We start from the raw sequence: 13,135 nt of genomic DNA on the forward strand, positions 1-13,135 counted from the left end.
AAGCATTATATTGTTCCCGTAATCCTCTTCAGAGAAACTACAATAAGAGGATTTTGTAGGCTAAATTTGTTTCGGCCTTCTTAAAATATTTCATTCCTTTCCGTAATGTTTATGAAATACCGTACTGAAAAACTGAATTATCCCTGGAAAACACATCTTAAAAACATTTGACTTTTGGAAGAAGGACTGTGAGTACATTTGGAGGGACATATGTGCACCTGATCTACAGCAAGATTAGCCAAGCATCTACACTTAGTAAGCTAACCAAATGAAAACAATTTGTTGAGTGTTTGTTTAGAGTAACTATATTTTGCTGATACCGAAGAAAGAAGTGTGATAGTGATATTCCTTTTAATTTAGTGACTGCGCTGTTGAAACTCTTGATCCCTTTTTGGCAAAGACGCTAGCTCTTGTACAGCTGGTTTGTTTTATTTAGCAAGCTTGCACATAAAGTAGGTGGGAAACAATAGCTAGAAATAGATTGCTTGGATGAAAATGAAGGGTATGATTTGGTCTGGCAGTTAAGGCATGAGGATTAAGTCAAGTGTGCCTGATTCTGTTTGTTGTGCTGTCAAAGTAAAACTCAGTTGGACATTAACATCCTCTTAATGACAATTTATTAGAAGCTGGGGTTTTGGTTTTTTTCTGTAAATGTGCTTTTCATAGTAGAATTATATTTTTAATTTGTTCTGAGATATTAATTTCTTAACTAATGCAGTAATTAAAAGCCTTGATCGTGAATATAATTGCACCTCTTTGTATCCAGAGATGCTAGAATTGAATGGGGGCTTATTTTAAAAATAAACAAAGCAAATCAACCTATATCTGTCTGATCTTACTTCACTTTGTCTAAATCCTCTGTTCAAAATATTACAGGTTCTGATACTTTTTTCTGGTTTTTATGGCTCATCAGCACAACAAAATAATGAGGAGAAAATACTTTTAAGTTAAAGTGCTATTAGTTCAAATAAATACACTAAACAGAAGTACCTTGTTTGGGGACAAAGCATCCTATACAGTGCAGCAAAAATACTTGAAACTAGGGTTAGTTTAAAGCTATTACAGTGTCTCACCTTAGTCATGCTTTCCATCCACAGTATCTTTGGACTAGCATGGAGCCTGCTGAAGTAAGATCAGCACCTCTTTTTTTTTTTTCCTCCTAAGTGAGATCTGAGGTCCCCTCTACCTTTGAGGAGGTATCGTGGAGACAAGATGGCTGTTAAATAGCCAGAAATATCAGTAAGGCTAAGTAGGTTGGTATCACTAAATTAGTCTTTGTCACAGAGAGAGTCCTCAGGTTTGGAATTGGCAGGAGCCGCACAGAGCCCCGAGTCTTGAAGTTGATGCTCTTTTGAGATGCATGGTACAGTTTTACACTTGCCTGCGAAATTGTCATTCAAAGTCTGGGGTTTGGAGAAGTCTGCTTTTGGTCTTCAAACAGAAGGTCTGGAACCTTACTTCCATTTTAAAAAGGAGGTTTAGAATCTGGTACCGTCATATCACTGGGGCACTGAGCATAGACACATTGTACTGGTGTGTTATTCCACCCCCGCTGTAAACACTAGCATGTATTTTAGCATTCCCTATAATCACAGTGAATGTGCAGTGACGCTTTGCAGGGCAGGATGATGCTTCTGAAGGCTATAAGAAATGTAATCACAATTGTTTTCCTCTTTAGATGATTTTAAGCCAGCATCGATTGATACATCTTGTGAGGGGGAACTCCAAGTGGGTAAAGGAGATGATGTAACAATCACTTTACCACATATTCCAGTAAGTTTGTTATATATGTGTCCTTGTTTACTCTCCAGTAAATTTGCAATGTAGTTAGTCTAACGTAAATGTTATTTTCACTTTCATCTTTGTTAATAGAAGTGGGTACAATATTTGAGCAGCCAGACTTGTAGTGTGCTACCTTAGGGAAGGACTGTACAATTGAATCTTTGTAAAGGGTTATATTTGTAAGGTTGCAGTCTGTTCTTCTGATTCCTTCCTTCCTACTCTTCCTTGAATAACAAGAAGACTTTTACTATTAGCTGACGCTCTATACCTGGTTTCCATCCATTTTTAGTGCTATGGCTTAATGAAGAAAGGCAGAGTAATTTGGGCTTTAGTCAAGATTTGATGCTCAGAAGCCACAGGTAGGCCTGTAAGCATATTCGTCCCATTACTAAACCATGTACAGATAGCATAGAGGGTTCCCTAGCTTTAGCTTTATCAGTAGAAGCAAGAGGGGCAGTTCTGGTAAGTGACAATGAAGTTGTTTCCCATCCACTTCCTCCTCAAATTATGCCATAAAGCTCTACAGTGTGAGGATGACAGTCAACCAGCAATAAAACAAGTGATCAAACTGTTTATAGGTGCAGCTGTTTTGTAATTGAAAGTTCAGTGGTTTTCTTACCAAAGCAAATGAAACTGCTTGCATGCTGGAACTGGATTTGTTTATTAGCTGAAGCTAATGCTATGTGTCAAGCTGATAAGCCAGAATTCACAGACATCAATGGGTTTGGTGGTTGCAGGGGGGCACCAGTCAGTTTGGAAGCTGTGTGTCAGATCTTTTTGGTATTGTTATTCTAGCATGTTGGTGTTTTTAATTGATAGGTGATGGTACTATGATAATTCTTACTGAATGAGGCTTTAGCCTGTTCCCGCCCCCCCCCCCCCCCCCCCGCTCCTGTTTTTTATATGGCTTTGGTCATCTTTAGGGCTGCAGGAGGTCACATACTGGGTTTTGTCTATAAAAACAATGAGCATGGTAGTGCTATTTGAGAGCAGGTAATATGATTAACAGCAGTGGCATTCATCTTGGATTGACTGGGAACAATGTTGTTCATTCATCTTTTGTGTTGAGCAGCATCACTTGTAATGTCCCTTTCCAAATCTCTGTACTGATGAGTTTAATTTGATTGTCTTCCCATGAGTATGAACAGCTTTAACCTTACAATATGCTTCGGAGGCTTAGGCAGCTAACTGCACTGAATGCAGCCACCATGCATATGTTGTTCCAAGGCAGTGCTGCCTGTGTTTCCAGCTGGAAAACACTGAGCATACTGGAAGAGTGAGAAGTTTTGAGATTTGCTGAATTTCTTGGATCCTGCTTTGGTTCTCAGTTGCCCAACAACTGGATAGGATTCAGATTCTAAGTTGTTTTTTGAAATTGCCTGGTCCCTGAGGATATCTCTGATAATTTGTTCAGTGGAGATATTTTGGTGTCCCTTGCTGCTTGGATAAATTGAAGTACTATTTTTACATGCAGATTTAGTGGATTTAATATAGCATAAACAGTCTTGGTTGGGGAAGTGAAGAATTTCTGTTTGTTAAAAAACCCTCATGCATGAAAACAAATTGATTAAATGTCAATTGTTTCACCTACCTCCTTCTTCTATCATGTAATCAGCAGAATCTGTATGCCAGTGTTATTTAGGCAGTAACATAAAACCTAAACATTTAATTTTAAGTAGAAGGGTGGGACTGTTGATTTGCTTAACCAGGGTTCCTGCTTATTTTTTTAGCCAAAATCACAGTCTTTGCTGAGTTAGGAGGCTTCTGGGTAGCAGAATTACAGCCAACAAACTTTGATCAATTTTCATTAAATTTGTGCATTATATGTTTCCTGACTTAGTTGTCAGTGAGTAGGATTTGACTTGCTTTTTATTCTCTTAAATGTTGCTTTCCTCACTTAAATGTAGGAGTGATAAAAATGTAACATGCCTTTGAAGACTAGACTTTCTTGAGACATCTTTTCTGAATCATATCTGTATCTCTTACTGTTATCTTTGTTGGGAATTCAGATTTTTCACCCTTACTGTTCCAAAGCTATTTGAAATTCAAACGTACTCTATTTATTAGCAATATGGAGAATAGGATTTGTATTCTGAGTGGTTAAAATATGATTGTTCATTTTGCCTACTCAGAATAAAACGTAGAAGAGTGCATTTTTTTTCATTTTCTCCCTGATTTTGTTGCTTTCTTACAGCATGTGGAAAGGTGCACATGAATAAACCTTTTTTTTTTTTTAATTTCTTTTGTACAATAGCTATACATTACAGAGAAGTCTGAGAAGGTTTCATAGCTGAGAACATATTTCTGGATATCCCCTTTGAGTAACATGTCCTTTTTTGATGTGGCCAAGTGTGTGTCCATGCTGCTGTGTGCAGATGGGCCATAGATTCTGCCTCCTGTAACCCCAAAACCAAGGGTATGAGCCAGCCTGTATGTGGATGCAGTACAGCTCAGCATAATCTCAGCAGTGTCGGTTAGCCAGCATGCACCACCACAAGTTTCTCTTTATTGCTTCTCAGCCTAAGCCATTAGACTTTTATGGCTCTATGCAGTGTTGTGTGGACTTGGGCACTTTCTGGAAGGCGTCAAAATACCCCATTTGCTTTTGAGAAGACATTTAGCTATAGTTGCGTGGCATATACATGTTAATCTGACTTTAAAGAAGGCAGCTGTTCTTAGTTTGTGACAGTTGCTTGTAATCCACTATGAAAATACTGCCTTTTTTTATATATATATATAAAAAGCGGTTTATTTTTCAATTGACCACATATTTCTTTAGGCAAAAGTTCTGCTACACAAATAATTAGAACGTTATTTCTTGTCCAAACCCAAGCAGAAACGTCAAGAAGATTTCTGACACTTGTCAGGGCCAGCTATGCAAATTCAGTTATGTTACCGTTTAGGGAATGAGAACTGTAAATAATGGCAACCATAGAGAAGATGTTTTGTCACTGCAGAGACACTTAAAATGATGAAAGGCATAATGATGCTATGAGGAAACATCTGATCTACTGCATACAACTCGTTTTTGCCCTTTTCATGAATTAACATTTTCTGTAGGAACTAAACATTAACTGCTTAGCCTCTTGGTCAGAACAATACATATATTCATTTCTCTTAGTGTTTATAAACTTCTGGGTAGGGGAATATAACCAAACAAATGTGTGCTCTTTCTTTGATACCAGGGTTCAACTCCACCAATGACTGTGTTTAAAGGAAATAAAAGGCCATATCAGAAGGACTGTGTGCTTATTATCAATCATGACACTGGGGAATATGTGCTGGAAAAACTTAGTAGCAGCATTCAAGTCAAGAAAACAAGGTAAAGCTGGGGACAGGGCTGTTGATAGGATTAATTCTTGCTGAAGTTTCTTCTTCAGACTGTCTTCTGAACAAGAGCTCAATTTTCTTTTATTTTGGAGTGATGTTTAATTACTAAGCCTTGTGGGCTTTATATGGCCAATTATCTTGCCTAAAAATGCAAATAGGAGTTTGAATCTAAGAGTAAAGAATTTGTAAATTTTCCACTGCTGAAAGGACATAATTATAGTTTGCAATGAAACACCTCTGATGATTTGAAGCTTCGGAAGCTGGCTGAAGGGTGAGATGTGTTTCAGGAATCTCTGCTTAGCTGAAAAAGACCATGGAAATATTAGGCTGTCAAAATGATTGTTGGACTTTCTAGGTTTGTTCCCTACAGCTTCCTGTGGGAGTCATGATGCTTTAATAACATAGTCTTAGGGAACAAGAAACACTCATCCCTGTATTGGATCAGGGATATATAAAGTGGAACACAAGTCCAAAGCCTCCAGCTGGGGGGGGGGGAGCTGTAGAAATAATGGTTACGAGGTTTTGCCTGGAAGAATTGCTGAGGCCAGAAGTCCTGTCTGACCCAATATTCTTACTTCACTGCACAAATGCTACAAAGTGTGCAGTTGGAACATTTTTAGTAGTCTTGCTGCTCTGCAAGTACCTGAAGTCTCTGGATCATGTTCTTTCAGCATCACTGGACCACAAGTTATTGGGATCTAAAGAGAAAGCAGTTATTCAAATGTCTTGTGAAGAAGAATCTCTGAAATAATTTTACAAGATTTACATTTGAAAAGAAAAAAAAAGAAAACACACGTTATTGCAGCGTAGAACTTTTAGCTGCTCAAACTACTAGTACTTTTAGCTGCTAAAACTACTAGTAATGTGGGTTACAGTTCATCAGCAGTTGGCTGGAAGTTTGCCAAGAACACCGTCCGTTCCAGGTAAATGGACTGTAACACTCCTTTGAATCAGTGATGTGAAAATTCATCCTTATAGCATTCATCTTCTCCAGTGGATATGAGCATGTCATGGATGAGATTTGAATTCCCAGTTTAAGTTCTGCTGGACTTTGTCCAGGTGAAGCTTAAGTCAGAAAGGAGCAAAGTAGTGCAGGAGGGCTTTGAGGTGGTGCATCCACTGAGTTTTGGCTCTGGTGAGGTGAAAAATACTTCAGCTTTTCTCAAGTAGAGGCAGGGTGGTACAAGACTGGGGATCCCTGTTTTGAGGAATAGTGCTTTGCAAAGTCATTCAGTTTTCTCCATCAGAAGTGTCTTCTTTTTTTTCATGGCTACTTTAATCTTTAATGACCTCTTGACACTCTGTCGGAGCAGAGTTTTTAGTGTTAAAGTCCTGATGACATTCACAGGGGAATAATTGCACTTATTCTACATAAAACCGTCTGTAGTTCTAAGAGCATAGTTAATACTGGAAACAATCTTTTGCTTTCACCTTTCACTTGATACAGTGAGTGTATTCCCAAATCCTCACTTCTGTTGTAAATGACTCTGTAACCTGTGTTAATGTGGTATCCAATAGCTGCATTTCAGTGATGAATGACAAGGTAGTTCTGTGCTTAATTTTTGAGGGTACATCTACAATTCAATGAGGCACAGAGATACCTGAATTAGTGCTAAACGTACTAGCTCAGATAGCAGAAGTGGTTTAGGTGAAGCCCCAGGAAGTTCCACATGGGCTGGTTTAACTTGTTTCTCAGTGGGATTAGCTCACAGGCACGAAGTGTCACACTGCTGAGCTGGGACCCTCCTAGAACTGAAACTGAGCCCTAATAGCCACATAAGCTGCTTTTGTGCTACACTACATAAACCCATACCCCAAAAGGCTTTGGTGTTATGCAATAAATACACCGCATGCTTTAACGTCACTATGGTGTACAACAGAGGGACCTGAATAAGTATTTCGTTTGGGGTTTTTTTCTGCCAAGGATATTGACTGTCCTACAATCTAAATCACATCATTGATTCAGTAAAAGGAAGAAATACCTGATTTGAATTGAACAGCTAGGCATAGCGTTATTCTGGAGATGATTTCCCACTAAGGAAACAGCTTAAACTATTTTTAAGGGATAATAGCAAATGAATGAAAAACAGGAATTAAATGCTTGCAAGCTGTATTTAGCAGTAAGAATGATTGCTCTAGGCAGGTTGACCTCTAAGAGAGTTCAGTTTGAGATGATTTAATTGCAAGTGAGAAAATTGTTTCTTTTGCTGTGATTGTTTTAAGCAGGATTTTGTTATGAGTGGATTTTTATCATGTAGTTACTGTAAATTACTATGATTGCTTATTCTTTTTTAAAAATACAAATACTAATTGCTAAATTAAAGCCTTCATTGTTCTTCAAGTAGAGAATTTGGCACCACTGAACCACATCTGGATTTGAAAATACATTTTGTAAGGGTGTTGCAGTCTAGTTGTCTATGCTTATTTGTTACTGAAAGCAAGTGTTGCGTATAGAAAGCTGTAATTCACTGTTTAACTTTATAAAACAAAGTAGAGATCTGTACAAAAGGAATTCACAGATGATACATTAGTGCAAGGATATTGAAAAAGCTGAACATAGTTGCACAGTACCACTGAATGTCTCTGGTTGTTTTTGCAGAGCAGAGGGCAGTAGTAAGATCCAAGCCCGAATAGAGCAACAGTCTGCCCGAGCATCTCAGCCTCCTTCACAGTTCAGAGCCCCAACCAAGCCAGCAGTTGGACCTAAAACTTCTCCTTTGAAAGATAATCCTTCGCCTGAGCCTCAGCTGGATGACATTAAGAGAGGTAAAGAAGGGTTTGTAGTTCCCTGAGTTTGGTTGGTTTTGTCCGTCTTCTTTAGAATAAAAGCTATGACTGTGCAATTTATAAAAATGTCAGAATGTTCAGGGAGTAAGAGATGGTACTTGACAGCTGATTTGTCATCTTTATATCTTGTTTTAAGGCATCTTAGTGAATTATTTATTCTTTTCTGCCAGCATAGATATTTATACTGCAGTCTTCTCTGGTATGAGAGAACTTCCTCTTTCTGGATAATTTTCTCTCTTCCAAACTATTTTTCTGTTCTGAAAAGAAGACAAAATAAGCGTGAATTCAGAAACCTGTAGCTGAGCACTAGATGAGTTGAATGGGTGTCTTAGGCAACAACAGCAACAACAACAAAAGCTAATGGTCCAAGATCTAGTTGTGCAATCAAGTAACTTGGACGAAAGTTATTCCTGCACTGAGTAAGGTTGGAGCCATTTGCCAGTGAGATGGAAGGGCTGGGTGGCTGTGTTCCCATCACAGGACCTGGAGCTTGTGCTGTGCCCAGTAATGCTCGTAGGGGAGGGATAAGAGAGCGAACAACCCTGCAGCTTCCCCTTTACCACAACCACTCCTCTGCAGCTTTGATCACATCTGCTGTACAGTTGCTATACTTCTATTAAACTACCTTGAAGGGATGACTAGCTCAAATCAGTCTCCTGCTCAAACAACGCTTTGTCTCAGTGTTTCACTGTGGGCAGGGTGCGCTTTCTTTGCCCATGTCCTTCCTTTCATACTACTGTGATATCTGGTTTTGCTGTGGATAACACAGTCAGAATGAGGAAGACTTTAAATTTAAATTTTTATTTGGTTCTCTTGTGTTTCTTGTATGGCACCAGATGCAATTATTTTATTTTAAGATTGTTCTTTCTGTCTAGTATTTTTTTTTCTGGGTCTCTTTTTCTTTCTCTTTTTTTTTTTTCTTTCTCTTTTTTTTTTTTCTCTGTCCCATGTAGCTATTTTTGCCTGTAGACTTAGCCTATGTTAATTGCCCAGACTATGTTAATTACTTAGCAGGGTATTTTTTCAGTTTATGGTAATCACTAGGTGACATTTTTACTGCTAAGCTATCTGTGTGTTTGCATAGGTGCTGACTGGTCTCACTCTTTGGCAGCAGTAGTATTTTCAATACCTGGACGCTGGTCAGCAGACAGAATCAACGTCTGAGAGTCTGTTAGCTACAGTTCCCTTAACTGCATTGCCATTTTTATTTTCTGTGTAATAGGTAAGGAGAAAGATAACAGGTGATATATCAATTTAAAAATTGAATCAGTTGTGAATTTTAAATGTCTGTTATTGTAGTATGTAATAAGTTAACCATTGGGGCACTCTTTTGTATACATAAAGCAATTTGTAAAGGTCGTGTTATAGTAAAATAATTACTTTTGTCTGGTGTGACATCTATTCTACAAAGACCATTTTCTAGTGGTCTAAAACATAAGTCACATTATTCAGAACTGTCCTGATCATCTTTTATTGGAAAGTACATCCAAATAAATAACCTGTAGAGTTTTGTTTCCAAAATCAAGCAAAAGAACACCTGACTTGTACTAAAAATAGGACTTCAAGTTGGCGTTTTATAGGGAGAGTTGTTCAAGGCCCAAAAAGAGCGCAAATACCTGGACAGCTGTTTTTTTGCTTACAGTATATGCTCTTTATAACTTCTGTCCAGCATTGATTATCTAGAGCATCAGCATTACTAAACCATTTATATCATAAGAACCTACTTGGGAAAGGTAGAACTAAAATGGCACCATTCCACAATGAAAATAATTAATAAAACTTAATTGTAAAAGCTGTGAGAGAGTCTTCAGTCCTGTTACCTTCCCTTAATGTGTCTTTTTATGAACAAAGACTTGTAAGTTCTGAAGAGACTGTGTTTTTTCCATTCAAACAGTAGCTTTCCTTTTGGGTGAAGTACCTCCTTTGTACAAAAGATAAACATAAAGCTGAAATTCTGTGTTTTTTCTTTAATGGACACAGCACAGAACTTACAATCCCCAAAGGAGGCAGTTGAAAGGATCTCTGGCGCTATGACGCTCTCTTGCTCTCAGTGTGCCTTACTTAAGGGTATGGTAAGACACATAGCCCTTGTGATGTTTAACAATAGTTTTAAGTTAACTTCAGTGCAGGTTTCTGCTTTCCCCTGGTACCCTGTGCTGTGCATTCCCACAGCTCCCCTTACAAATGAGCTGGGAAGCAAACTTTCAGGTAGGTCAGTTCTCTGTCCCATTACACAGCTGTCCAAACAACAGTGCCTGAGGACAGAGTCAGAGCATGTGGGAGTTGAACCAGTCCTTTCCTTCATGCAGAGGGGCCTTTGGGAGGCTGTGTCTAGGGTCCTGCATCAGAGGAATCTTTTCCCCTGCAAGCTTTTATATTGTCCTCCTGCCTGAAGGGAGCAAAAGAGAGGATAAGAGCTTGTTCTTTTGAGTACTTGGCTACATCTGATAACATTTCATTAAGTGGTGAACATTTGTACACATATACCACAATAGAGCCATTTATGTGCATGAAATAATCAGTGTTTATCAGACATGTTTGACCACAACAGAAATGTTTTCAATAACATTGACATAATTACAGCATGCCATACTTGAAAAAAACCCCACAGAAACATATTTCTGGTTTGGAGGTGGTAAATTCGGTGCTTAAAAATCTGAGCAGATCTTGTTTACCTAAAATGCAGCTGTAGCTTGTAAGAATTATGCCATAGCACTGTGTTTGTCTCTCAAGAACACCTCAATCAAATTTTTTGCACTTCAGTGTAAAATCCTGCCTCTTCTAGCTGCCATCTCTGCATGCTCAAAGTGCCAGTATCAAGTTGATTTCTCTCCACCTTGCATACCATTATTAACAGTAAGCATTCTGCTATAGGCATACAACCTCATCCTCCTTAAAGCTGAATGACTTTATTTCCAAAAGTCCCTGGTATACTTGCAGCCCAAGGTTAGGGCTTTAGTTAAAAATTCTGCATAGCCTATTGGAATTGCAAGAAGAAGTAAGAACCCTTAGATGTGATTATGGAAAGACATTAGGGCATTTGATATGGAATATATACAGAAGACAACCCTGTTCAGAAAGGCTGTTCTGTTTGTATAATGATTTCTTACCCTGAATTTTTTTTTTCTCTAAAAACTGCATTGACTGCCCGTGTAAAACAGTAAGCCGTTTTGTTTTCTTGAAAGAAAGCCTACAGTTGTAACATGAATGGTGCAAAAGTTAAGGTTCCCCTAGCAATGTAAGCCTTTTCAGATGATGTAGACGCAATTAAGGCAAGTGTTCAAAACTATACTATATGGAAAGCTTTTTTAAAAGCAAATGCTGCACATCCTAACTCTTGTTGCCTTTTAAAACTTAAAGGTGTATCAACATGAGGCATTTGATACTATGGTGCAAAAAGATCTAGGAAAGGTCTGACTTTTGTTGTTCAGCTTAGCATATATGTACATATATACACACACAACTATTTTGATTGGAGGCACAGCAAGGAAAGGTTTAGCCAAGGCTTCAGTACCTATAACTGCACTAAGCATAATAGGCAAATAGAAAAATGCAAAATCGGACAATTTTAAAGCAGACATATTTTTCCTACAAGGCTTTGGTGTCACCATTGGCTTAGCCACCATCTTTGACAGTGTGACACAAGGGTTTTGAATAGACTTGCTTAGTGGTCCTGCTGGAGTTCTGCCTGACAGACTTTTAGCAATACAGCAGCCACCATAACATTACTGAAAACAATTACTTTTTTCTCATCTGCACAAACGAGATGTTTAGATTTCTGGGCTCAAGAGACAAGAGAGACCTGAGAGGAAGCTGACAGCCTGTGATTCAAAAGCTGACTAGAAGATGGTCTCAGACTGTTTCCACTGGTGACCACAGTCACTGATAAAACCCTTAATTCCCAGTCCTTGCAGCTTGTGATATTTGGTGCTGGTTTGCTTTTCCTGCTTGTATTCAGCATAGTGGGCCTTACCACTTCTTCCAAGGCATTCTCCCTTTCCCTCCTCATAACCAAACCTCTTTTATGGGCTCTTAGTTTTCTGCTTCCCCAGCAGAAAACCCTCACATTTCAATCTGACGCTAATCTCTAATTCTGTTTAAAATTAGCCAGGCTAATCTTCCTTTACCATTCGTCAGACTGTATCACTTCAGTTATTTCCTTGCCTACTGTATCGAGTTCAAACCTCTTGTTTAGATTCCCCCCCCCTAGATTTCTGGAGTGCTTTTCTTGTTGCATCTTTTCCCTTTCACCACCAATGCCTCTTAGATTGCTTCACCTTCTTCACGCTAATTTATATGCTGCTTTCTGGTCTGCTATGTTCTTCTCAGGCCATGTGCCAACACTCCTCCATTTCAGCCATAGACTCTCTAGCTCTGTAAGCATACATGTGCAGTTCTCAGACACTTGTCCTTTATTAGACTTGTTTATTGAATCGTTTTGCAATATGGACTGTGGTCTGTAGGTGATTGTGCTTGCTACAATCCAAGATACTCTAACAATGTATTATTATCATCGCTATAACTTAAAACTAACAACTTCAGCACTAGAAGTATGTGGAAATTTTATATCATTAAGCTAGGGAAAAAAAAAGTTTAAATCTCGGAATTTTAAAGGGAAAGAACCCTTATTCCTGTTTACCTTTCCTTTAGCTTTTGCCTATGAATTTATTGGCCTTGAAGACAGAGAACATTTACAATGCGAAATCCTCAATATGGGTAGGCTGAGAACAGTGATCTTACAAGTGCTCATTTGTCTGTGTATCACACTCCAGGTGTGAAATGGATTTTTAAAGCCTGCAAGACTGCGTTGGGAAGGAGTAAGGGAGAAAGACATTACAGTACAAAGTAATATCTTCTGTTGGCCTAATCATATATTCTTCCTTCCTCTTCCAATGGTCTGTTACGCTATGTCTTCAAGATGAAAAAGTAAGTTTTACCTGGCATACTGTTAAAGTACAGAGGACACAGGCAGTCTCATCTGGGATCTAGATTTAGGAAGTAAGTTGGAGGAACAACCCCACTATCCTTAAATAGCCTCACCTCTGATTCAGTATAACTATAGCATTTGAAATTGACCTCTGAACTTTGAAATTGAAAAATAGCAGTTTTAAAACTAGCAAAAGAAAACTTAGTTTCTCAAACCAATACATGCTGAGCTAGGGGAACTCTCTCCAGCAAATAATGTGGAGGCTGAAAACTTAGCTGTTACTCTGTAGTGTTAAGCAGCTCAAGGAAA

At 38.5% G+C, this 13,135-nt stretch overlaps 1 protein-coding gene across 1 annotated transcript in view; it reads left to right on the forward strand.

Moving 5' to 3' along the window:
* EAF1 (ELL associated factor 1) overlaps positions 1–13,135 on the forward strand; it is a 172,655-nt gene that overhangs the window by 2,306 nt on the left and 157,214 nt on the right. The window contains exons 2-4 of the mRNA XM_069770340.1: positions 1,679–1,773; positions 4,968–5,104; positions 7,712–7,878. Of these exons, the coding sequence (XP_069626441.1) occupies positions 1,679–1,773; positions 4,968–5,104; positions 7,712–7,878 (399 nt within the window). The remainder of the gene's footprint in view (positions 1–1,678; positions 1,774–4,967; positions 5,105–7,711; positions 7,879–13,135) is intronic.

The sequence above is a fragment of the Haliaeetus albicilla genome, chromosome 2 (genome assembly GCF_947461875.1).
Source record: "Haliaeetus albicilla chromosome 2, bHalAlb1.1, whole genome shotgun sequence".
Lineage (NCBI taxonomy): Eukaryota > Metazoa > Chordata > Aves > Accipitriformes > Accipitridae > Haliaeetus > Haliaeetus albicilla.